The sequence below is a fragment of the Actinia tenebrosa genome, unplaced genomic scaffold, assembly GCF_029948245.1.
Source record: "Actinia tenebrosa isolate PJP-AT-01 unplaced genomic scaffold, QUT_ActTen_1.0 PGA_scaffold5__44_contigs__length_20552954, whole genome shotgun sequence".
NCBI lineage: Eukaryota > Metazoa > Cnidaria > Anthozoa > Actiniaria > Actiniidae > Actinia > Actinia tenebrosa.
Window position 1 is genome coordinate 10,868,314 of NW_028292582.1, and position 27,004 is coordinate 10,895,317.

Consider the following 27,004-nt stretch of genomic DNA (forward strand, 5'->3'; position numbering starts at 1 on the left):
TAGAAATAGTCAAATACAATAGTTTGAGGACTTATTTTGATATGTTTTGACTTAGCATCCACTAGTTGCACCCCAGTCAACTCCAAAAAGTCACTTGATTGATAGTAAGCAATAAGAGTTAAATGACCAGAGCCTTTCATTGTTAAGCATGATGGTTTTGAATGACAGCCCTGAGGCTGAGGGTGCACATTGACTTGTCTTTCAATTTCTTTCAAGTATAATATGTATTAGCCAAATCCAACTGGTTGTCTATCTATCATCAATGCTGCGTTTTGATTACTACTAGGCTATAAGTCATAGCCTATGAGAAGCAGTAAGTGCCGGCTTTGAGAACCAAAACATGAAAATTTTAACTTTAAATCAAAACTTGTTTGCATCTATATTTGACCGACTACTTGGTTTTTTATTAAAACCATTAGTCCTTTTGCCCTCATACCCTATGATTCAATAGCCTGTGATGCCAAAGGTAGAAATGTCCGCCAATTTTAAATTTAAATCAGAGACAAAACTTTTGTATCATCATTTATCTGCTGTTTTTTATTATCATTCTTTATACGATGCTCAGTAACAATTATTATTCTAGTTTTGATGTGATTACAGCCATTCTCAATCACACATGCCCTCTAACGATTGTTTCTGTCACAGCAAAGCTTTTGGTGGACATCAATCAAGGCGTTTCCATGACATTCTATATGCACGTGCCCATAAAGCTTTGTGTTTTCCTACAATGTTATGGAAACGCCTTTTGATTGACATCAACCAAAACCTTCTTTGTCGCAACCAAAAACAATCGCTAGAGGGCTTGTGATTGAGAATGGCTGTAATAGAATGATCAGTAACCTTCTGCATTTTCTCTCAAAATTAATTTATTAATGAGTCTTTTTGCAGAAAAAAGGACCCTACTTATAAAGGACCATGGGCTCAGCCAAGTAATGAAAAGTGTGCCCCAGCAAAAATGGACCCTTTTTTCTTCATTAGATAATTGGTGATTTTTGTTATTTTCTTTTAAAATAAGTGCTGTGAATAATACAAACAGATAAAGTCTAATTATCAACCCAAGTAAATAATTTACAACTTTTACCATAGGACAATGGACTGCTTCGATGATACAGCGGCTATCTTGCCACAGGTTTCTTGTGCTTTACTTTCTTTTATGGGTAAAGGTGATCAAGGTGTGGTCTTAATTTATATTTTGTTGTGTTGTCTAATGGTTAGCTGTTAATATCAATCGACATCATTACTGTAACAAAACTTTGTTTGCCCCCTGAATGCCCCGTAATGCCTTGCAATCCAAGATGGCTGCTGTAACATCGAAGTAGTCCATTGCAAAGGTCCTGACAGTAGGGAGTAAGGAGCTCTCCTCTTTTTCTGAAGCTATTACTGTGTTATGAACCACATCATGAACATTTCAAAAAGGTTTTGACTGCTTAACAACTTTTATTCATGCTATTTACCACTAACCAAGGAGGTAGATGCTTCACTTTGATGTTTCAAAAGGTGCATGGACTTCGTACCTCTATGTAACAAATTGAAACATCTTGTTGAAGCACAGATACCTAATTGGTTTGCCATCAAGAGCAGGATTAGAGGTTGTCAAAAAGTTGTTAAGATGTCAAAACCTTTTTGAAGTGTTCACAGTATAGCATATAGCACAGTAAACCAATATGCCATGGAAACACAGTAAGATAGTAGAGATTTTGTGTTATCTCATTAGCAGTCTCTAGCAGCAATGTTAATAGCAGAAGATCTGGTTCACTTGATGAGTACTGCTGTCAACTATTTGCCACTATTTTTAGTTCAGAAAGTTTGACTTTTGTAAGAACATTTTACTGATTCCACTGGGTGACTCCATCCTACGATTTGTTTCCACATGATTCCACTTGAGTTTTCTGTGTCTTCTGTATAATACTGTCTTGTTGTCGTATTAGAAATCTATTTGAGCAGATTTCAAGTAGAGTTTTTAAATATGTTCTATGATCCTATCACGTGTTCTTGAGATGCGAAAGGACAACCATATCCTTTCATAATGAGAGTTTTTTTGAAGAAACCAGTCCACCATTTTATAATCATTGAAGTCCACTCACAACCACTCTCAAAAATTATTCTGTCATTATTAAGTGTGAATATTTTTTAGCCGAAAAAGGTCTTTTTTTTGCTTTCCACTTCTGTCTCCTTTGAAGGAAATATTGGAGATATTCAACCACTCTGTCAAGAAGCTGTAGACTCACTCTTCTCTCGTTTATGACATCCACACTCCACAAGTTTTATTTATCACAATCTTGATGAAAAAAGCTAGAATTGAAATCCTTGTTGAGGCATTTCAATGTTATTTCCTCCAAACTGGTATTGCTCAGAACTAGGATCTGTGACAGGGGCAAGTTTTTCATCTTCGTCATCAGCTCCAAAGTAATTTTCAATTATTTCAAATGCTTTTCTATATATTTCTTCATTGTCATGTCCTTGCAGGAATTCTATCTTGTCCAAACCTTTGGAAAAATAAATATCGGTCAAATTAATGATGTGATTTTTAAGTGTAAGATAAAGAGTCAAAATAAACCACTCTAGGTCTGGATAAGCTTGATGATAGTTCATTATAAGATGTTTTAATATGGAGGTGCAGTAATGATGTATATTTAAGGGACATAAAACCTGCACACGTTTCTGTACCGTGATATAAACAAGCTGGGAGCTGTAGAGTATTAGAGAAGCAAGCTTAGGAACACAAGGAGTAGCTGAGGACATCAACTGCCCAAAAAACCCTTCAATGATTTAACATTTTGAACCCAATAACAATTTTGAATCTAGTGTATATATTAGCATATATTATACCACTACAAAGGCTTTCCTGCTTTTCTATTCACCCTTTGGTTCAATCCCTGACTATTGAGACCCTAGAATACATGATACTTATACTTCAGAATCATTCAGTAATATCTGCACCGAACGGTACAGTGGACAGTGCCAACCACTTACTGATCACTTACCGACCACTTACTGTACGGTGCAGATTGTTTACTATTACCAAATCATTCAACACTCACCATATGCTTCTTCAACCATTATAGCAAAAGGATTTGGTGTTCCATTCTCTTTGGAGTCGGTCTGTCCAATCTTAAGAATATTATCCAAAGCATTTAATCCCACCTGGACGATCTTGGGATTGAACACAGTTAACAGGTCACATAATGGGCGGATTGCACCTTGACTAACAATATACCTGCAAATGACGAACCAAGTTAGTTATGATAGACCTAACTTAATAATAGACCTCTTAACGTTGGTCATAATGTTTTACAATTTCAGACCACATGTCATTCTCTTGAGAATAAGATTCAAAAGAAATGATACTCAGGGGAATGACACATGGTCTGAAATGGGAAACATTACGCCTAAGGTTAAGAGGTCTATAGAATAGATTGGGATGGATGGATGGGATGGATGGATGGATGGATGAGATGGGATGGATGGATGGGATGGATGGATAGATGGATGGGATGGATGGTTTGATTGGCAAGCCACACCCTATAACTTCCAATTTATACAAATGTCGTAGCCAATCATCATCGCCATTGCCTGCCCGTAATCAAGAACAGCATAATTATTATATTACTATCATAATAAATCATAACACCAAGTATTACTTAAATCAACCAGCTTAGAAGTTATGTCACTGTACCTTATTTGTTCAGGTGTTCCCCCAGATGTTGCATTGGCGACAGCCCATGCTGCTTCCTTCCTCGTCTTGAATTCAGCTTTATTTAGAATTTCTATCAGCATTGGAATGATGTTAGCATCAATGACTGCCTAAAAACAAAAACAACAGTTATAAAATAAGAAAGTAATTTAGAATTAGCGTCAAATAATTTGAAATATCGAATGGATGTAACATTTCAAATGTTATTGATGCTGTGAAACAATACCTGCAATGATTACTCAATTTGGCTAGAAAGTTTTACCATAAGGACTTAATAGACCTTCTCGGCTCTTACGTAATGTTTTCCCATTTCAGACCATGTGTTATTCCCTAGAGTATTATTTCTTTGTTTGAGGTTTTCGCTCGGTTGCGCATGAGAAGATGCATGAATATTGATACGACTCAAACAAAGGATATTATTCTCAAGAGAATGACACGTGTTCTGGAATGGGACAATATTACACCGAGCCAAGGAGGTCTATTACATAGGTTCAAAATAAACATTTGACTTCTGTGGCATTCAAAGGTTTTCATAACTGTTTATGTTTCCACAATGTCAAAACTTTAAAAAATGGAAACTAAGGTTTGAAAAGAAAACTAATGATTACTTGGATCTGAAGTCTGTTTCCAGCTGTGATGTTTGATACCGTCCAACATGCCTCTTTTCTGATGCTTTCTTTCGCACTACCCAGCAGATGTAGAAGACTAGGCAACACATTGCAATTTAAGATAACCTGGAAACGCATTATAATATTAGAAATGATAGATGATGGTAATGAAGATGACGATGATGACTGTGTTGTAGTAGTCCTTAAGATAGGATAGGATATAGATAAGATACTGAACACCATCACTGATATCTTACCTGTGTTTGCACATCATCACCTGTTACGATATTCCCAACTGCTCTAAGAGCTGCAGACACTACATTATTCTGATTGTGCCTGCAAATAAGAACATGCAAAAATATGCTACCATGAAAAGGTCAAAACTAGGGGTGGGGAGGGTCTGAGGAGGGCATTATGAGTAGTTCAAGAAAATACTCATACCTCCTTTACAGAAGGGGATTGGAATTTCCAAGGGATGGGGCGGGTCTGAAGAGGGTATATTGTGTAGTTCTATAATATTCCATACCTCCCCAACAGAGGAGAATTGGAATTTCCAAGGGATGGGGCGGGTCTGAAGAGGATATATTGTGTAGTTCCAGAAAATATCCTTACCTCCCCCACAGAGGGGGATTGGAATTTCCAAGGGAGGGGGGGAGGGTCTGTATATTGTTTAGTTCCAGAAAATATTCATACTAAACGACAAACAAATGTACTTACATTAATAATTCTACTAGTCTTCTACAGACACCAGAGTCAATAACTGCTTGTATTTTTTCATTTGGTCCATCAGATAAGTATGACAAAGCCCAGCATGTATCGGCGAGACAATCTGGATCTGAACTATACAGTAATCTACTAAGAATCGGTAAACATGGAGATACCTGGTGAAAATGAAAATGAAATAAAAATTTTATTTTGCAGTTTTTATCAGGTATTTTAACCTTCAAACATCAAAATTTTATTGCAACAACCTCTAGGCTGATCTAAGTCTGGTTACGGCTAACTCACAGATAGAACCCTGAAACAACCTTTGGGCTGATCTAAGTCAGGGCATGGCTAACTCACAGATCAAACCCTGAAACAACCTCTGGGCTGATCAAAGTCAGGGCATGGCTAACTCACAGATTGAACCCTGAAACAACCTCTGGGCTGATCTAATTAAGTCAGGGCATGGCTAACTCAGAGATCGAACTAAGAAACAACCTCTAGGCTGATCAAAGTCAAAAGTATGGATACCTCATGCATCTAATTTGAATTTAGCTTGTTAGGTCTTGCAGAGGGAGGAACTTTGAAGAACCTAATGAAAAACTCTTGAATCAAGGAAAAGACCCAATAAACTCTACTCACATTTGATGCCGAGTCTACAAACCAAATCCAAGACCCTAGAGGTGAGAGAGTGTACTAACACTACACCAACATCCATTCCCCAGGGTGACATGTTAGCATGATTCCTTCCTGTGAGTCAACCTCTACTTATGTCAAAAAATCATTCCTCCCTCCCCTTCCCAATAAAAAAAAACGTATCCATGGTTACCTTTGCAAAATCTGGAGGTGGATGTCTGCCACGACAGAGATTAGATAACGCCCACACTAGGTTTCTTGTCATTGATAGTCTGGCAGATTTCGTTAGAAGACTGTAGAAATAAATAAGAAATAAGCACAAAACATAGTGCTCCTGTTATGATTGCTACTAATCAATGGTTTGAAAACATGAAAAACAACTTAACACCAAAGAGATCTATCAGACAACTTAATCTGCTGATGACCAAGGATTTGCTTACTTTAAAAATGGAAGCAGGACATTACAATTAAGTACATAATCCCGACAGTCAGCACTGTCTCCTGCAATATTCCCTAATGCCCAAACAGCCTGTAAAACAATAAATTTGATTCGTATTAATTATGTGAAATGGCAGGCTGATTACTACTCTTCCAAGTAGACAGTTTTTTTGTCACCTTGGTAGCGTCTGTTATGTTAACGGCAAGTGCCAATGTTGTACAGGTATTTTTTATACCACGTGAACAAAGTTTTCATCACAGGGTGTAAAAAACTTGTCCATGTAGTACAACAGCATCATGTGGATGATTTGAAATACACTCGCGGTTAACATAACGGACTCTATGAAGGCAATACAAAAAGATCACAACTACTCGGTGTACTGGAAAGAGTAGTCCTAAACATTCATAAAATACTGTTGTGTTTCTTGATTACAGACTCATTTACTCAGGGTTAGCCTCGTATCAGTGTCTAAATATTCACAAATAACAGTAAAGTAAAGGAATGCTCAACCTCAGCAACACAAACATTTTGAAATTCCACAGATGTTTACTGGAACACTTGAATATTCGATACAATATATAATGTTCTAACCCTGAGCAACAGTATTTTAGACTGTATTTTACCTGTTCCTGTACATCTTCATGACTTGATTCGAGTAATTTGATAAAACATGGCACAGCACCAGAGTTGACCGTCTCCCTTGTTTGTAACGATGTTCCTGACGCAACATTTGTTAAAGCCCATGCAGCCTCAAACTAAAGAGATTATTGGACAATACTTTAACAGCCAGAATAAGGTCATTATGATAAAATCTGTGACTCTCTTTCTCTCTTTCTTGAGATAGTAGCATTTTCCAAGATTGGTTTTTCATCCGCTTACTGTCATTTTCTATTTATTTGATTAACGATGTAGTCTATTACCCATTCATTCATTACTTCTGTCTTGATCAGTGTAATAATTATTAACGAAAACAAATGTTTGTTATTCAAATCCTTTTCACAAACCTGTAAACTACTATTATCTTCTCTCTGAAGAAATTCTACAAATTTTGGTATAACTCCACATTTTATTACGCCATCAATTGGAGGATTTGGTTCTGAAATAGAAAATATGTTGCGATGAAATAGTGATATCTAAAAATATAGTTTAAATATATAAATTAAAAAATATATTAGCATTGTAAATTAGACAACCCTCTGTAAAGAAAAAATAACCTTTTTTTTTTCCTCTTTTCTTTCGGTTTTTTTTTTTTGAAATTTTTATGTATTATTTTCAAGTAAGAATTATACATGTTGTAATAAAAAGTAAATATATAAGAAAAAGAAAAAAATCTCGCTCAGGAAAAAAAAGAAAATATTTTAGATTCAAAGAAATATACCTAATAATGCCTGACTATGGTATATACATTTCTCTAATTCAACTTAACTCAAATTTATTTTGCATATTTTTTACGATTAATATATTTTAAAAAATAATCATAGAGTGCAAACAATTAATCCGTGAAACACTAATTACTAAATAGTACAAAATAGTGCTAATTAAACAATAGAAAACAATGGAATTTGCATGAAATTGTGCTATTTAGTATTACTAAAGTTTCACGGTTAGAGTGCAAACAATATATCCATGAAACACTAATTACTAAATAGTACAAAATAGTGCTAATTAAACAATAGAAAACAATGGAATTTGCAGGAAATTGTGCTATTTAGTATTACTAAAGTTTCACGGTTATATTGTTTGCACTCTATTTACAATTAAATATACATATTACTAACTATTTATTTTATAGGAAGCAAATATTAAGAATAAAAATAACCACCTTTTGACAATATTTTTCTGAAGCGCTGTGTTGCTGCTAACTCCTTTTCACTATCCCCTGAAAATATTGCCGCTACCATATCTTGGAAGAATGGTCCCTGAAATACAAAACCACAGAACAAAATATAGTTGAACTTCTATTTGGCAGCTATGCACCTTTGGGGAATTATGAAGATGCTGCTAAAGAGGTTGGATGCTTATATTATGTAGAAACAAATTACTGCAAAACCTTTTATTAGAGCTTTCACAACTGGTCAGTCACTTGAAAGAGATTAGTTGTTGATTTGTGTTTAACCAGTGAACCCTTGTTATGGAGTGGTGAATCAGGGCTTAAAAAATGGTCGATCAGTCCTCAGTCATGATGATCAGCCAAAATAGCTTTAGTTCAGTCATTCCTCATTTGTGGCTCAAGGTTACTGGTCAAAATAACTGGCAAGGCAAAGGCTTGACCAGACATGTACAAGTTCCAATTCTGGGCAGACATTGTCCGATGTGAGACTGTTATTTTAAGCATTGACTTTTCTGTTCAACTTTCTTTTAATAGCCAATGAGAAACAATAATTGTCATTTCATTCAATTTTTAATCCATATAATGAACTTTCACAATAGACCTAATCGGTAAACGTGTTGCTATAAACGTTTCCACCCAATTCAAACCACATGGGAGTAAGTTTTATTGTTCTTTATATTTTGGTTTCACAGTTGAATTTGTAGAGACAAACGCTTCTATTTCCAAAAGGTTTGAATTGGGTGGTAACGTACATAGCAACACGTTAGCCGATTAGGTCTTTGTTGTTTGTGATGTCAGGGAAATTGGTACGGTGAAACCGCTACGGCATAGTAGGCCAGCTACAGTCGACCCAAAAGAAAGTGCTGGGAGGAAAACCAGAGAATAGCCCTCTACGAAAACAGGATGACAGGTCTAAATATCAAACCACAACCACAACAGTGTGTGAAAGACAGCAATAAAAGGTGAGGTTTAAAAAACATGCAAAGGCAGGTCCTAAACTCACAAATTTAAGAATTACTAACACAACAAGAAAACTCAACTAATAATTAATTCAAGCTTAATAAACTTATTAAAAAAAAGTACGGAATATTTTTGTACTATATTACTCCAAATTATGACAATTGTGTATTATTTTTTGAAGAGCTATTCTGCTAAATTCCTATTACAACTACATGGAATTGTTGTTGCTGAATTTTCTAAAGAAAGAAAAAGATTTTAGCCAAAATTAATGAACGCATTATCTATGGTTGAGGTACGATTTCCAAAATGTTTATAAAAATTAAGTATGCCACCAGAAACAATGATAGATTGTGCATAAGATATTAAAAATATAGTCATAGAAATAGGTCATAAAAACGACAAAAAAACTAAGTAAGAAATATGTTTTTTTTAGTTTAAATGCTTTGGAATCGCCTTATTTTGTGTGTATAAACTTTGGAAGTTTCTTCAGAGTTGGTCGGTTTCAAAGACTTGGGAATAAATTTCAGTAAAAATACGTAATGTACAAAACGAAGACAATACAACTTAATACAAGACCTAATAATTGAATGAGATTTGATTCATAAGGTAGTTTAGTCAATAAAAAAACGCTCGATTCCTGATATCTTTCATAAGGCATTAAAAGAAAGTACAACTTCCTTAATTCTGAGAATTTTTTTAGTCAACCAGCTCAATACCTGCCAATCAGTCGTTAATAAGCTCTCCAGCTCTGTGGTCTGCAGACCTTCTTTTACATCAACGTTTCTTCTCTTGAACATCTGAGGATAAAAAATGCAGAAGTGGTGAGATAGAGTTAAGAGAGTTAACATGTTCGATCGATATTGAAATGACATTCAGAAGAACACACGTTCTTTTGCTGACCTGTTCTTCGCGTTTAGCTTTCCGAAGCTGTACTCCTTCCTCTTCTCGTCTTCGTCGCATTTCCGACGTGTCTAAAGCCTTGTTTTTGTAGGCTTTAATCCGAGGATTGCCTTTGGATGCCATTGTGAGGAAACAGAAGGCTTTGTGCCTTTAAGATTGTGAGCAAAGAGGCCCAGATCAGAAGGCCTTTTTTGCAGCCAGTAGAACGATTGATCGATGTGGATCTCAGCAAAAACCATGCACTGCAGGCTCACCACACTATTTATACCTGATCAGCGGGTAACCCCTATTATGGCATGCACTTTGCAACCCGGGTGAAGTACGTGACGGCTTGCACAGGAATGAATTTTGGGATGTTTGGACTTTTCTTTTTCTTTCTTTTCATTTAAATTATTAAAGCGCTTTGCAAGCGCTAGATATATCATGAAAGTTTCTTTGTATGATCAAAAAATATCAGTTTAGCTTTGGTTAAAATACTGTAAAGAGCACGAACTTTATTCTTTATTCTGAAAGATTTTCTCAAAAGATCAAAAATATTTATTGCTATACCTTATCTTACAATATATAGGTTTTATTAGTTATCACACTTTTAAAAATCGTACGACTTGCCCGCTCCCTAACAAAATAGGGTTTTTTAGGTTCATTGGAAACAGAAAGTTTTCAATGTCAAGTTCATATGGAATGTCAAGGAAACGCCTTGATTGACGTCAGCCAAAACCTACTTCGTCGCGACGTTACGATTTTGCGTGTGTAATTAGAAAGCATCCTAAGTCTGCGCGCTGCAGATAAGCTCTCTAACGCGACTATAAAACACACAAAATAATTATAATGGCTAGTCCAAAGTTAAAGAGAATAGGTCAGTGACAGTGACACACTCAGTCGTAAAGCGCACGGGAGTTTTCACGTAAACGACGCGGGGAATTAACATATTTGCGAATTTTGCAATTTTCTTTAACAGTACTAATAAAAAAAAGTTCGCAATTTTCTTGATACCGTATTAAATTCATTTAAAATTATATTATATACTAGTAAAAAAAAGTTCGCAATTTTATCAACTTTCATAGTTTGCGAATTCTGATACCGTATCATATTATATACTAGTAAAAAAAAGTTCGCAATTTTATCAACTTTCATAATTTGCGAATTCTGATACCGTATCATATTATATACTAGTAAAAAAAAGTTCGCAATTTTATCAACTTTCATAATTTGCGAATTCTGACACCGTCTCTTATTATATACTAGTAAAAAAAAGTTGATGAGGTAAGGTCGAGCATATTACTAGCTTGTATTGAAAGGGCTTACCCCATCGAAACTAATACGTGACTTAAACCTATTAAAGACACAGGCAACCCATGCTAAGCATTTGTTGTGTTCAGTCAAATAATACCTTCTCTCTTACTGATTTGAATTTTGTGAAATTTGAGGCTCGGCAAAAAAGATTTTGAAAGTTGATTTACAGCCAGTGCACTTTCGTACTCTTTGACTAAATGGCAGGACAAATATTACTTCTCATGGGCTACCTGTGGTCGAGTTCAGCATTTATGTTTGAGGATTCATGATCCCAAGAGGCCTGGGACTTAGAAGATAAAAAGATCGGTTCTATTCTGCCGTGGACGGGTTTCTCTGGTGTAAAGACCTTTAGTTTTGTACTGGGATCATAAGTTTGGCCGTCAGTACCAACTGCTCCATTCTTGAACGAACCATTATTGTTATTCTTTTTATTCTAAAAAAACACGCACAAGAAAAATATTCAAAAAAATTTTTGTATAAAAATATTTTTATCAAAAAAGTACGGTTTAAGGAACTCGCTCCAGGAACGTTTGTCTAGTTGGTGCTGATTTAAGGTAACGAAGGCTCAAAAATCTACTGCGCATGTTCTAAGGGCCTGCGCAGTACCGTCTTTGGAGCGCAAAAATATCAGGTTCTAAGATATGAGTATGTCCTATTGTTGCGCATGATCGTCAAGAAAGTACGGTTTAAGGAACTCGCTCCAGGAACGTTTGTCTAGTTGGTGCTGATTTAAAGTAACGAAGGCTGAAGAATCTACTGCGCATGTTCTAAGGGCCTACACAGTACCGTCTTTGGAGCGCAAATATTAGGTTCTAAGATATGAGTAAGTTCTATTGTTGCGCATGGTCGGCGAGCCTGCGCAGTATTGTACTGAGTATCTAATTATTAAACAAAACTTGAGCTTGTCACGTGTTTAGTTTCTGCGCAAGTTCTGTGAACTTACGCAGTATCGTTTTAGATGGATGACATGGTGACCACAAACAACCATTCATTTGCACATAGTGCAGTTTTCGTATGACTGTGAAAAGCTCAGTGCCGTGCCGTGACCGTGATGTTTTCTAGAATTTTAATTGGCTGATCGCGCAATGTGATTGGTCTGAAAGTGCCGTGACTTTGGCGTGACCGTGATGTTTTCTAGAATTTTAATTGGCTGATCGCGCAATGTGATTGGTCTGAAAGTGCCGCGACTTTGGCGTGACCGTGATTGCGCCGTGTTTATGCCGTGTTCCGGGTATTTGATTGGATGGAGAGTGAATTCTCGAGCAATGTGATTGGTCTGGCGTATCCCTAGCCGTGTCAAGAACGTGTTCGTGCCGTGAGCTTTTCACAGTCATGCGAAAACTGCTCTATATATGAGTGTGCATGTTATATGAATATCCACATACCTTTATTGGAGCCCACCGACAGAGAAGGGACAAATAGACAGGTAGGAAACAGAGACCGTGAAGCAAACCAAGCACTACGATGCCAAAAAACATCTTGAAGAATATGATGAAAATCTGTGAGGATGCAAACGCCGTCACGATCATTCCTATAAAGGTACTTGTGCCTGGAATAATAAGATTGAAAAAATCATTTTAAAATCTTCCTTAAGTCAAATTCGTCCAGAATCTTGGGATTCTTGGCGAATCCAAAATGAGACTTCATGCTCCACGGAATTAACTCATTCAACGACTATTTTTTAAATGTAGAAAGAAATAAATGCAAATGAAACGCAAAAGATGTGAAAAAAAATGAAATGTAAGGAAAGACGTACCTCCCATTAATACACTAGCACCCATGGTACTTAGCGCCTGAATGGCTCGATCTTCAGGTCGACGCTCACTGGACAATACATACGCATGCGCAATGTGCGCACTGTAATCCACAGAGAAACCAATAGCCATGACGAGGTTAATAGTCGAAATCATGTTTAGAGAAACATCCCACAAGTACATGAGAGCAAAGAGTTCGAAAATCAAGGCGCCAAACCCGAAAAAGATGATCAAGGAAGCGGTGAGGCTGAGTAGGAATGGTAAGGTGATGACGAAGACTGTCACGCCGGCGACAGCAATATTACGAGTTGTCTCTGATTTGGTGATGGCGTACTGCTCGAGATAAATGTAAACCTATTGAAAAACCACAAAACTGATAAGTCGATTAAACAATATTGCTTGACATCATATGATCACGTTAGCTTGCGTTACCGATTTACGTCAGAAGGTTGCATAACGCGCATGGCATGCATCACCTAGCATTGGGTTGCCAACCTGGTGTTGCTAGCATTACATGCGAGGACGTATTGCGTGACATTAACGTCAGTGGAATGCACTAAACTGCATTATATGCACCACAGGTTTTGTTCTGTTGCGTTACTTTTTACTTCAGCGCACTCACGTGTTGCATCGCAATCGCATTGCGCTTGATTCCACAACTCCTTAAAAGTCATTGAGGCGTACCTTAGAAATCGGATAAACAGGCAAATCTGAGCCTGCAGTTAGGTCACTTCTAATGGTCAGCATAGCATCTTTCTGGACAATCGAACTAGTGCTTGGCTTCATGTAACACAGAACACGAGACGCTAAAATAGTCGTGTTATCATCTGAAAAAATAACGTCTTGTCTGAAATGCGCATAAGCAGGAACCCCAAGAAAGACCTTCAAGGTGGGCAGAAAACTAGAACCAGTAACATTAAATCCACTTGACTTTGCGAACGATCTCAAAGACTCCATCCAAGAAAGCGTTCTGTTCATATAATACGTATTATCCGTTGCAATTTTAGAGAGTTTGAGAATTCCTGATTGTACATCGCTGTCTTCGTAGTTGATTCTTGTACTAATGACCAAACTAACTGGAATCGCTTCTTCAAAATATCGATCTTGGGTGTCCAGGAAGTCGATGATTTGCGCGCCCTTTTTCGCCAGGAGACGCCTGTCGAAATTCTCGCTGATTTTTAAACCGTAATAAACACTAACTCCGAGAAGACCCAGGGAAAGTACCACCACAACTGCGCGTACAGCTGGCAACATTAATATTTCGGCCCACTTTTTCATAATTTTGCTGGAAATTGCCTGCGAAGGTCGCGTCCAAGCTGGACTACCTTCCTTTGCCGGAGGAGCGCGACAAATAGGAAGAAAGTCTCTCCGTCCTGCTTTGATCCTCCTGACATCAAAGCTCAAAAAAGCCACGAAGAATGTTATAATCATAAGGTAGGAAAATGTAATGGTCAAGGCGGCGTATGTACAGAAGTATCGGATCGAGGGAAACTGGGTCGAGGTACTGACCGCAAAGGCAACGAGGTCAGTCAGCGTTGTCATGGTGATGGTCGCACCGGAGTGGGACATGACAACCTTAACGGTTGTCAAGACGTTCAAGTTGGTGTAGTCTAAACGATCTAGCTCATCAATGATTATAAAGACATCGTCAATGCCAATACCCAGAATGAGAAACGGTAGAACACCAACAATACTTATAAATGGGGTCTGCACAAACATTGCGAGCCCGAGTCCCGCGAGGATCCCGAGCCCAACTGCAAGAATCCCGAGGTTGCCTAGCAACGCGTGCCCTGTCAAGGGATTACGGAACTTCAACAAGATGGTACAAGCGAATGTGATCATCAGAGTGAAGGTGATGCTGATGAGAGTGATGTCAGAGCCAGTGCTCTCAGATGTCGCATCGCTTAAGCTTCGCTCCGCGGAGTAATACATCTCAGTGTACGTTAAACCTGTTTTAAGTTCCATAACTTTCTTGATAAACGTTTCTTCCCACTCTACAATTGCTTCATAATCTTCCTCCTCGTCACTTATGTAGTATTGTACTTGCACTGCATCTGCGCTTTGAAGCGTTTGGTTCTTCAGAACTGGATTTGCAAACATAAGTCCAAAATTCATGTACACGGGTCTACCGTTTGCCATAAGTTGTCCTCGCGAGTAATAAGCCGCTCCAATCTTACTAGAAACAGTATACAAGCTGTCTTCTTCGAAATTAAATATCTCAAGGGGGTTAATATAAACACACTTCGCTTGACCCTCAGTTATTGTATTCTTGATGCAAAATTTCTCGAAACTTTTTAGGGAGATGACTGCGTTGTGTAAATTAAGGATCTCGAGAAGACAATCCCTTGAAATAATGTTCTTTGCGGCAGAACGAGGGACAAAAATTACTGTTTCAGTTCTCGCGTTCATCTGTTTGAAAAACTGACTGGCTTTAACGAGATCTTTAACAGAGGTGCTTCCGGGAGGAACGTAAAGTTTCTCGACCCGATTCTCGCTTTGGAGGTACATAAATCCAACGCTGCATACCCCCACGACGACGAGACATATTAATATCGTTGGCCATGGATGTTTAGCTACTGTCTTGCCCAGCCAGCCAAAAGCTTTTTCAAACAAACGATGAACTATCGCTGGACATGCGTTGCATTTGTGACAGCAGGCCCCACAGGTGGACGGCTTTGTCGACTCCCTGGAAATAGAAAAACGATACTTTTTGTTGTTTTATATTTAGGAACCAGAGTAGGAAATTTCTTCGTCTCAATGGGATAATATAGATTGCATGCATGAACCATTGGGCTTACTTTGTTCTATCGCACATAAATCTATTAACACCTTTTCCAAAAAAAGTTGTCGGTACGAAATCTAAAATCTGCGATCTGAGAATATGACTTTTGTGAATAAATAGGTTATGCTTCGTATTCCAATCTAAAAGGAGACCTAGTATATTCGCCTGTGAACATATTTCAACTGAATTTCTTAGCGTGCGTACTCGTTCTCAGATTTCGGAGTCTCTAACCGCGACAACAGTCTTTGAAATAGCTGGTATACATTTTGACAACGCGTATATCTACGACAAACCGTCGAAGAGTTTGCAGTCGAAAAAAAATTAGGATTTTTTCATCGTTTTGTAGAAGGACTCAATGAAGCATAGTTTTTAAGCTTTACCTACCCAGTATTTGTTGATTCTGTCTCCATTGAACTATTTTCCTTGCTTGGGGATTTTAAGGTTTTTGGCAGCTTTTAGCGTTCAAGTTTCTTCCAAGAATTTCCTGTGTTTGTTTGTTTTTTTTGGTAACAATAAACTAACAAATAAGACGTTAAGCTAAATTTTTTTCCCCTTTGCTTGGCACTGATTTTGACGGTCTTTCGCAGCTTGGCTTTCAACGTTAGTCTTCTTCGTTGTCTTAGCAACAATTTCCTGCATTTAGTTGGTCTGCAAACGATAAAATATTGTGGGTTGACAGAGGCCTATTTCTCAGATATCCTAGCTTAGGACAAGCAAAAATTGCTCATCAATAAATTCGATAAACATGCCTTGGCTTTTAACAGTTAGGATCCATAGGGAATAAGAAAAGTTATGAAAGCAAAACTAACACTAATAGCCTTGTGTGTACTGGATTTAAAAGCCATTAGAGAGATCTTAAGACAAAGGAATCAAACAAAACATAACTGACAATAGCCTAGACTATGAAATAATGGTGTACAACGACTCCGTTATCGAGCCAGTAAATATCTGTTTTGCACTAATGGTCTATAGTGAATGTATACGAGTCAAAATTATGTGGAAAAACAATGCTAGAGGCAAACCATAAATCCGTGAAATAGCACTAGAGCCTAAATAGCCCGAAACACATCTATTTCTTTTGTTTTCAATTGTTTCATTGGTGCTATTTTTTTAACTAACTGGTGAGTACTATTTCATAGATATATTGTTTGCACTCATACGGATCTCTCTTGTGTAGATAGCAATATATTTTTTATAACTTTTTCTTCCATTTGTGGGATGAGAATCAGGAAAAAACTCAACATTTGCGCTCAGCTTACTCTATACCAGGATTAATTTTACTTTTAAAGACGGAAAATTAGAATTAGAATTGTTCTTCCGTGATCTATCTAGATTTGGACGTGCACGCAATCCTAGTCCAGTAAAAAGGTCTTTTGCGGCTTTGTTTTGTCCAGACATGTACAGTGAACAAAAATAAAAAGACAAAAAAGATTTTCTTTTTCTAATCTTTCTGGATCATTACCGGTAAATTTATTTTGGCAAAAGTATAATAACATTTGTCATAAAAGCAAATTTGGTGAACAGGAAACGGTATTTAGGGTAAAGGATGCGAAGCGCGCTCGAATGCTGGTTGAGAAGTTTGAATTATGAAGACAGCGCCGGGACTAGGGAAAAGAACTTTCACTTCCCTCTGTGAGGTTCGCACCACCACTACATTCTATATTTACAAGAATATACAACACTCAACTTACATCTTGATTTTTACGGAAGGAGGAAACCGAAGAGCCTTGAGAAACACTCTCGTGGCCTCGAGAACAACCGACTTCAAACAAACTCAACTCAAATATGATCCAGTCTGAGTCGGGGCTCGAACCCGGACCACAGCGGTGAGAGGCATGCGGTACGCCATTGCTCACTAGATCTTCCTTTAATTGTTCCACTAGTTCTCTACAATGAGTCGACTGTATTTTATATTTTTGACTTAGATTTACCAATCTCAAATATTTCAAACTGAGTTCTCTCTTTACTTTTTCTTTACTTCTTTACTCGGTTAGAAGATCGATGTTTATTCTGTGATTTAATCGCCGAGCCTATATATGAAGACTAATATTTTTCGAGTTTCCATTCAAACACTCCACTTAAAAATAAATTCAGAACGGTTTGATAGTTATGAACATAGTGGTAAAGCTAGCGCGTACAACGAGAGATTTATCACAAACTAGATACTAGACCCTTCGTTTAGTAAAAAAGGCATACATATTGAATAATGTTTTTATACTTACGACTGTAGCCAGTGACTATGTTTGCTAAGAAGGCTAGAAGCTGCATTACAATTAACGATCATAATTATTTATTAAGAATATGCAAAAGCAAGTTTGTTACATTTTAGTTTGCGAGCACTTCCGGTTGCTAAGGACTGATACATATATCTTGGTCCTATATTGTAATAAAAACCAGTTTTTTCTCATAAAAAATTGATGGATACAATCGAGACAACAGGGAGCCTTTGTATAGTAACTAGAGAGTTTTAGATTGACTTTTTTTCTCCCCGCAAACGGCAAACGTGACCACGTTTTCATAGTTTTCGTGTATTTTACTTTACCTTTTACAAACCTTCTCACCAAGCGCAAATATTCTTTTGTTTTTCTGCTACTTGGACTTTTTTGCGATTCCTTCTCAGCTATTTGAAATAATTTTTTACTGATCAACTGACGTTTCACGTTTGCCGTGAACGTAAATCTAAAACTCTCTAATGCCATACGACCTACTTAATTTCTATCGTAAATAATTGCTTATTTTTAGAAAAGAAATTGGAAAAAAAGAAAAAAGAAAAGCAGAAAAAGAGGGAGCTAGAGAGAAGGATAGTATGACTGAAAAAAATCTTCTAACGAGTTCTTTTCAGTAGCTCAATAATAAATTTGAAAATTATAATGAAATAAAACGAAAACTAAAGCCAAAACGAAGGCGAAAAGGAAAGAAAAAAATTAAAGAAAAAACAGAGCGATAGAAGTCTGTTAGAGATATCCATTTTCGGGGAAAAATTATTACATAACATTAACATACATACATCATAGTATAGTAGTAATAAATTATGCATTCGGTGTGCGTAATGAAATAGAGAAAATAAGAGAAAAATATTTTTCTCTTATTCTCTCTATACATACATCATACATTAGCACTAAGATGCCCTTATAGTATATATTAAAATAAAATTGATACGCATTAATCTATCTTGAAAAGGCGTTGTTAGACCATTAAGCCTCGTGATGCGGAGATCACATTTTCCAGTAGAGGGATACAAGGATCTTCTTCCTCATTCCATTCCAGATTTTACACAAACAACCAATCACTGAAGAGTTCGACGGAGAAAATCATTCACGATCAGGCTGATTCACGATCATATAAAAACTTGGTGCTCGTATTTTTGTAGCAAATATTTGTCTCATCGAAAGATGATACAGACTTGAGAATTATTTGTCGAAAAAGACATTCATGATGTGAACGTTCCTCGGTTTATTCTTGATGGAAACCTTTAGCCATCTCTTGGTTTTGCTGAGATTTTGGTGCCAACATTATTCAGTTACTGAGTCGGGATGATATAAGGAAATATGGAAGTCGAAAATCAAAATCCAAACGATTCCCAAGAATATATGGACTTAGATGAGTTTTTCACAGCGTTGCAGGATTATAACAGTGTGACACCGTTTGGAAAACCACAACGTAGTTCTCGAAAAAGACAAAATGGCGAGATACTTACTAAAGGCAAGAACGATAATAATTCAAGTTACTGTACTGTTATTCGTTCACAACTACGCATAGGAAAACTGGTTCTAGACAGCTTCGATTGCTGTCCTTGCGGAGGAAGAGAGGTCGAAATATCAGAGAACGAGGACTCGCTTCGTACAAGCGTTTATGACTCAGTTTTGGTAAATCATTTGATGTCTTTATTACCAGCCAAACCAAAACATAACGAAAAAGCAAAACCTCAACTAACGAACTTGCCGGTTGACGTAAATAGTACAAATAAACATCAAAGTTAACCCTTTTTCTGGGGAAAAACATTGAGGTTTGTTTTAATTTTAAATGAAATGATAAAGTAGCGACCTCAATTATTTCCATCTACGGAAATCTGGAACACTGGAACAGGAACATCGGAATGACCAGAACATTACCAGAGCCATGCACCGTAACGAATACCGAAACAAGCTCCAGAACGACTAGAGGAACCTTTTACCCTTCCACTATTCCATAGAATTTCACCAACGAGAAAACAGATATCGCACGAATCGCTAAACGACAGACAATAAATTCTATTTGAATACCAGAGCGAAAAGATTGAAAATAGTTTTTATTTATATGAGTTTTATTTACAGGACAAAAAGCAATCTCGCTTCATGTATTTTCATGCGTTTCAGCTTTTTAAATGTCCTCAATTGTAATCTAATTTTCAGAATAAAAATAATTAAATTAAGATTTAACGCAGGTTCTCTGATTTTTCATGCAATACCACGTAATATGCCCTCTTGTATATGTCATCTCTAGCTATGGGATTGTATAGTAAAATCAAGCAAGGTAGAATAGTTTTCTTTTAACTGACAAATAAAGTGTAATTGAAAATGAAAATTAATCGTAAAGGACATTCTATCGTTTTGTAAAAATCTCTTTCGTTAATTCGGCGAGACTGATCGTTATTATTACTATTTGAATTTCGTAGCTCATTAATGCAGTTAAACCAATTATTTCAACCACTATTTATATCATAAAGATGACTTTTTTGTTTGAGATCAACTTTAAAACCCTACATATCACAAATGGTACAAGAAAAGGCGAAAATTACGAGCAACGGATGCTTCCTCTTTAACTCAGTTCGCAACAATCTCCCCCTCCGGCGGTTCTCCCATTTTCCGTGCCTAGAATCGCCAAAGAGGGAGAGCAGAGAAAGACAATTGATCGCTTGGCAGAACACTCGAGAAGGGTTCAGGAAAAGCACGACGCGTCAAGGATTCCCAAAATGTAATGAGATTTAGCATAAACCTACTAGCATACTATCACGAATCCTGCACTCAACTGATCTTTAGCTCTTCAACCTTCGTCCTTCATTTAATCTAAATGGTTTCCTTTCCCTCTCTTATTTTTATTCATTCATCTTTTTTTTTAATCGTTCCGATCCGCACTGTTTCTGATATTAGGCAGATTAAGATTCTCGTTTTTTCTTCCCGCAAACTGCAAACGTGACCACGTTTTCATCGTTTCCCTACAATTCACTTTATTTTTTGCAAGCCTTCCCGACAAAGACACATATTCTGGAGATTATTGCGATTCCTTTTCACTAATTTTAAAGAATTTTTTAATGGTCAACTGACATTTCACGTTTGCCGTAAACGAGAAGCTTAACCTCTCTATTTATTCCGGTGGTTCCGCCGTACCGTTCCCGCGTTCCACTTTTTAGCAAATGTTTAAAATTTTGAGTCTTGTTCGCCAAGCAAAATGAAATCTAAATATGATAATATCAAAAATAAATCTCTAAGAGATGTTTAACTAAAAAGTTAGAATAAAATCCAAGAAATATTTAGGGTATTTCAACCAAAATGTATGTTTTTCTGAATTTTTTTTGGAGATACAAAGATTTCAGAGTTTCACGTGTAGTGGTTTCGTTGACAACGTGACAAAAACGTGACATTGGCAAACAGTCAACGTGACTTGAAATGACCCGTGTATTTTTATATTGCGTGCGATTTCTCATAGCCGGAAAGTCACAGATTGTGAACAGAGTTAATAACTAAAAAATAGATTAACTCTGTTGTGAATTAGTATAAGATTAAATAAATGAGAATGTAAAAATCACAGGGGAGGGGTATTGGAACACAGGGAGCCCATTTAGAAAACAAATTAAATCTTTTTATTCCAAAAAAATAAATAGAGTTATTTTTTAAAATTTCAGGATAATAAATATGAAGCAAGGTTGCAGCTCTAAGAAGATCTAACCCAACTGGTTGAATACAAAAGAATGAGAACGATATAAGCAAAACAATAGAACGAGTTGACAATGAAAAATATTGCTCGTTTTGGCCAATCTTTACAGCTCTTTCTTAGCAGGTGTGACATTATAGAAACATGTTATTTAAATAAAGCTTACATTTGAAATTCAGATTTTCATAAGGATAAGACTACAGATTTTATAAGGATAAAACATTGCAGTTATCTAATAAGTTGATATGATCCACTGAATAAGATGTATCCATTGCATAGCAAATCCACCCTTAGTACAACTGGGCCCAGATATTTATTTCAGTACTAGTTGCGTAGCTTCTTAATGTTTTGTGTGGCTTTGCCAAGTTGAACCTGCTTTGCTGCAGAACCAAAGTTTAAAGTACTCAAAGTTTCTGCTAAGTTAGACTCTGCAGGGCTTACATTCACAAACAAACATGCCTTTCCATCCCCCCCTAGTGACGCTTGCAGCAACTGTGTAAGCTTAGAATTCCTGTAGGGTACATGCATGGCGTTTGTTCTCAGTGCCGTGAAAACCTGACCAAGAGCTGACAGAGATTTATTTATGGCAGCAGCTTCGAGGAGTCTTTGTCCAGTTGCTTCTGTTTTGGAAATTCTTTCAGAGCCAGCTAGATCAACAAGGGTGAGCGTTCCATGTGATATGGAGTTTGAAATTTGGTCAACGCCCTTGATGTTGAGGATCAAGACCAGGTGAGACCTTGAGCTGTTGGTGTTCATTTTTGTTTCTCCAACAGAACGATTAGCATTACCTACATAAAAAGAAAATACATTGAAGATTAAACTCATACAAATGAAGCTAGAGCGGATGCAATTAAACTGTGAAATAAAAACAAACTAAATACTAACTAATAGTATCTATTTAGTGACTAATAGTTGCTATCACTCAACCAGAACATTCATCATACAAAGACAAATACACAAGAGACCATTTGTGTCTTTTGTTTAATAAATGTTCTGGTTGAGTAACAGGAACTATTAGTCACATAGATACTATTAGTATGTATTTAGTTTGTTTTTATTTCACAGTTTAATTGCATCCGCTCTATCTGCCTCCAGCTAATACCCTCTATATGATAATTTGCTTATGTGGAGCTTTGAGGTAGGGTATTTTCTGGAATTACACAATATACGCTCCTCAGACCCTCCCCACCCCTTGGAAATTCCAATCCCCCTCTGTGGGGGAGGTATGGATGTTTTCTGAAACTACACAATATATGCTCCTCAGACCCTTCCCACCCCTTGGAAATTCCAATCCCCCTCTGTGGGGGAGGTATGTATATTTTCTGGAACTACACAATATACCCTCCTCAGACCCTCCCCACCCCTTGGAAATTCTATACCCCTTTTGTGGGGAGGTATGGATATAATCTAAGATTACACAATTTAGGTATTATACCTTTTGCCATTATTTTGCTGATAGATCCTTCAGTATTGACCTGTATTTCTGTCAAATCATTCACTACCACAGACTTGCCCTTCATTAGGATGTTCAGCTGGGGTGGTCTGTTGCCGTCAGCAAGAAGGTCCCGTAAGGTTTCATTGTACACTTCCAACATGGATACAGTTAAAGTGTATTCAATGTTCTGTCGTTCTTTGCAGATGTGAAAGAGCTGCTGGATGGATCGCATGTTGACACCAGGATTAGAGACTGTACCCATCATGGTGTATGTCTTTCCTGAACCTGTTGTGGTAATTCTCAGTAAGTTTTTACACAGTTTACATGGTACAGGACAAATTTTTAACCATTTAAAAATCCCGGGGGGGTATTCTGCCAGAATTTGGGTAGGGGTGTTCCGCTGGGATTCTGAAAGGGGTACCCTGTTTATGACAAAAAAACTCAAATTTGTAGACCCTGTTTATGACAAAAGATATAATTTATTGCACTGAGTTCCTGTTTCAATTATCATGTCATCTCGCGTATCGTTTTTTTATGACCATAATAACCAGTTTCGGTCAATACAAAAGTAGAAACCCTGAATATGACAGGAAGCTCAGGAAGAACTTGGAACTTTAGTGAAATGGCAAACCCTGTTTATGACAAGAAGCTCGAAAAATCATGCTATATTCAGTGTATCATCCCCGCCCGTATAGTCCATGTATGGGAGTACCCCCCCCCCTGGGTTAAAAATTAAAAACATACAACGTTTTGGATGGTTAAAATTTTGTCCTGTACTGTGTAAACATTAAAAGCCTTAGGAGGATTTAGCTATGTTGAAAAAATAACATCTTCTTTATAATCATTGCATAGAGCAGAATTTTCATATTGAAGCAACTCTTGAAGCACAGGAGAGAATAAACCATATCAGAAGCAACATGTTTGAACATATATGAGATGGCAGGTTTGAGGATTGAACCCAACGACCACAGTGGTGAGAGGCAGTATATATTAGAAGTTAGTTAAAATATCTTACACTGATAAGAAGTTGTCATTAAAAACCTAGCTAACTTACCTGTTTGACCATATGCCATTATACAAACATTATATCCATCCACACATGACGTAATGAGGGGCAGTGTGTCATCAAAGACCTCTTGCTGACTGCTACTAGTGTCAAAGACACGATCAAACAGAAACGTCTTCTCCCCAATTTGTGACATTGCCTGGATTTCTTGGTTTGATGGGAATTTAACAGCTATATCTCCAGCTTCAGGATCAAATCTACAGCGACAAAAGACTCTTATATTTCCTTGCAATTCTTGTAGTTTGTTATAAAGGAGTTTGCGATGGAGAGCTTCTTTGTTGTAAAGCCTTCTTAACTCTACCACTTCGTTCTCACTATTTTGATTTAGTGAATTCAATTTTTCAACCCCGTTTAATGCCCTTTTGAGCAACGTTTGAAAGTTATTTGATTCATAAAAAAAGTAACTCTTTAGTTGTTGTGTGCAGCTTGCTAAAGATTTTATGCTTTTCGTTACAAGAAATACTGTTTTTGTTGAGATTTTTGTTTTCTTTGGAGGAGAATGAACAATTTTTGGTGAAGGAGTTCTTACGTTTAGCCTATTCTTTAGGTCTTGTTGTACTCGATCAAGCTCTCTCTGACTTGCTTTCATCTGGTTCTTTAATGAATTTATCAATGTCTCTGAATAGCTCAACTTTTCTTCCAACTCCTTTTCTCTTTGTTGACTCTCCACAATTTCATTATCTTTAGATCTTATAATGTTTTCAAGGTCAGAGATCCTACTTCTTAGGGACTGTATCTCGTTCTTGTTTTTCAATGATGCTTTGAGAAATGTACTGTTGTGACCTTCCCTCCATGTCGAGTCATTTTCAAGTAGTGTAAGATATGTTGTAATTGTCTCATCCACATTGTAATTGCACTGCCGAAGCATTCCTAGTATTTCACGCTGGTCTCTCCAGTCTTGTAGAGTGTCTTGGATATGTGAGATGGTAGCAGCAATAGATGGAGAGTGAAGTTCCCATGAGAGTGGTAGTTTCAACCATGCTCCAGATGATGCGTCGAAAATGCAGTTAACATGCTTTTGTTCATCCATCATGTAAGTTATTAATTCACCTTAAAAATGAAAGACAGCATAAGGTCAGCATTAAATGAATTTCTCAGTTTTGACCTTGCATTATCCCCTCCATGTTCATACTAGTAACTTTCAATGACGTAAGGCGCACTGCTATCGATAGAAGCCTGGGCTTAAAATGGTTTTCTTAAAATAACGGCCAGTAAGTTGGCGGTCATGATGACTGTTCATGGCCAAATTAGTTTAACTCCATCATACTTCGTTCATACTAGTAACTTTCAATGACCTAAGGGGCACTGCTATCGATAGAAGCCTGGGCTTAAAATGGTTTTCTTAAAATAACGGCCGGTAAGTTGGCAGTCATGATGACTGTTCATGGCCAAATTAGTTTTAACTCCGTCATACTTCGTTTCTGGCTTAATAATGTTACTGGCCGAAATGATCCCGGCAATGCAAAGATTTGACAGGACGAGTTCCGATTCTGGGCAGACATCATTTAAACCCTGGAAGCCCTCATGTACCTTTGAGAGGATGATTTATAACACCCATACGTTCATCGTCAACCATGCCAACACCAGGCACTGCATTGTCAATCATTACATCACTAGTAGAAATGCAGCCTTCAGGACCATTATTATTTACTCTACTCTGTCTCTCAAGATAGCCGTGGTTAAGCCATTCATCTGGAAATGGCTGCCATTCACCTAAGTTTGTAAAAAAGGTAATTTCAAAATAAGGTAATAGCATGGGTGGTGTACACTGTGCACAATATTACCCTCCTTAGACCCTATCCCTACCCCTCTTCTGATCCCTCTGTTCAAGCAACTCAGTCCCTGACTCAGGTGTCTGGTTTCACAAACATAAAAGGTGCCTCTTAGGATGTTTGTAAAGTCAAAGGTGGATCCAGGGGGAGGGGGGGGTGGGGCAAAGAGGGACTGAAGCCCCCCTTCAGTAGAAAAAAAACAAAACAAAACTGAAGAATTAGATGCTTTTTTTATTGTTTTCTGCTGTGTTGATGGAAGAAACTCAATTAGCCCCCCCCCCCCCCCCCAAGCTCAAATAGCCCCCCCCCTAAAATTTTGGCTGGATCAGCCCTTGAAAGTGGAGAGGAATGAAAGGAGGGAGAAAGAAAATATACCATTACCTGTAGTCCAAGAATCTAGGTAAAATCTTACACCATCGTTGTTGATAACAGTGTATTCCACTCCATTATCATGTGAACGATAAACTTCAAAAATTATCTCATCGTTTGTATCTGCTGGTCTTTCATCGACACTGCTCAAATTCTTGCCTTTCTTATTCTTTTTGTGTTTGCTTTTTGAGTTCCTTTGACTTGTCGTCTCTTCCATGTCACACAAATTGTTATATCCAAAACTGGTATGAGGCGCAACTGCACTCTCAATTGAGTCGTCTATCTCTACAACATCTTTCAAAGAACTCAAGTTTCCTTGTTGTTGAAAATTTCTGTAACCATTAGAATCAAGATGGTTTGACGGAATACTTCCATTACCACTAGAGACAGAGTTATTTTCAACGGGTGTTGAACCATAACTTGAAGGAGCTGCACAAAAGTTTGTCTGGTTCAAAGACGACGGCTGGACTGTTACAGTATTTGTTGGTCTCGCAGAAGAAGATCCGTTCCCCATGTTGACTGCTCTTTTTCTGGCTGAATTTTGTCTTCTTGTCAATATTACGACATGAATCCAGAATCATGACCAAGTAAATATTTGCATTAAAAATTAGCTAAACCATCACCGATGTCTATTGAAATTATACAAAACTTCAATTACACCCTCACAAATCATCTCTCTCAATATTAGTCTAAATCTCCTTCGAAAAATAGCTTCTTAATTTTTTCAAAAATTTGAATACTTTTTCACTCTCACCTTGTTTGCATTTCCAAGGAGATAACACTGCTGATCGACAACTCAATTCTCCCAAAATTCTTGCTGATCAATAGCTTGATTCTCTTAACTACAGCA

At 37.2% G+C, this 27,004-nt stretch overlaps 3 protein-coding genes and 1 long non-coding RNA gene across 4 annotated transcripts; 1 reads left to right on the forward strand and 3 right to left on the reverse strand.

Moving 5' to 3' along the window:
- Window positions 1–509: 509 nt before the first annotated feature.
- LOC116302292 (importin subunit alpha-7) lies at window positions 510–10,021 on the reverse strand. Its single transcript, XM_031711561.2, has 13 exons — window positions 9,774–10,021; window positions 9,590–9,670; window positions 7,905–8,001; window positions 7,087–7,178; window positions 6,706–6,837; window positions 6,084–6,172; window positions 5,837–5,936; window positions 5,020–5,183; window positions 4,560–4,638; window positions 4,303–4,428; window positions 3,677–3,804; window positions 3,042–3,217; window positions 510–2,486 (listed from the first exon to the last, which is right to left on the reverse strand). The coding sequence occupies exons 1-13, from the start codon at window positions 9,894–9,896 to the stop codon at window positions 2,293–2,295; spliced, it is 1,581 nt and encodes a 526-aa protein (XP_031567421.1). The 5' UTR covers window positions 9,897–10,021; the 3' UTR covers window positions 510–2,292.
- LOC116302294 (uncharacterized) lies at window positions 5,516–23,226 on the forward strand. The gene is made up of 4 exons (XR_004197845.2): window positions 5,516–5,690; window positions 8,712–8,875; window positions 21,484–22,241; window positions 23,151–23,226. It is a non-coding gene; the product is annotated as an uncharacterized LOC116302294 (long non-coding RNA).
- Window positions 11,293–16,012, reverse strand: LOC116302300 (patched domain-containing protein 3). Its single transcript, XM_031711571.2, has 5 exons — window positions 15,987–16,012; window positions 13,505–15,506; window positions 12,823–13,174; window positions 12,452–12,615; window positions 11,293–11,499 (listed from the first exon to the last, which is right to left on the reverse strand). Exons 1-5 carry the CDS (start codon window positions 16,010–16,012, stop codon window positions 11,293–11,295), a joined length of 2,751 nt encoding a protein of 916 aa, XP_031567431.2.
- LOC116302291 (uncharacterized) lies at window positions 21,419–26,933 on the reverse strand. Its single transcript, XM_089038473.1, has 5 exons — window positions 26,167–26,933; window positions 25,544–25,726; window positions 24,002–25,063; window positions 22,948–23,232; window positions 21,419–22,300 (listed from the first exon to the last, which is right to left on the reverse strand). Exons 1-5 carry the CDS (start codon window positions 26,666–26,668, stop codon window positions 21,837–21,839), a joined length of 2,496 nt encoding a protein of 831 aa, XP_088894599.1. The 5' UTR covers window positions 26,669–26,933; the 3' UTR covers window positions 21,419–21,836.
- Between the last annotated feature and the right edge of the window lie 71 nt (window positions 26,934–27,004).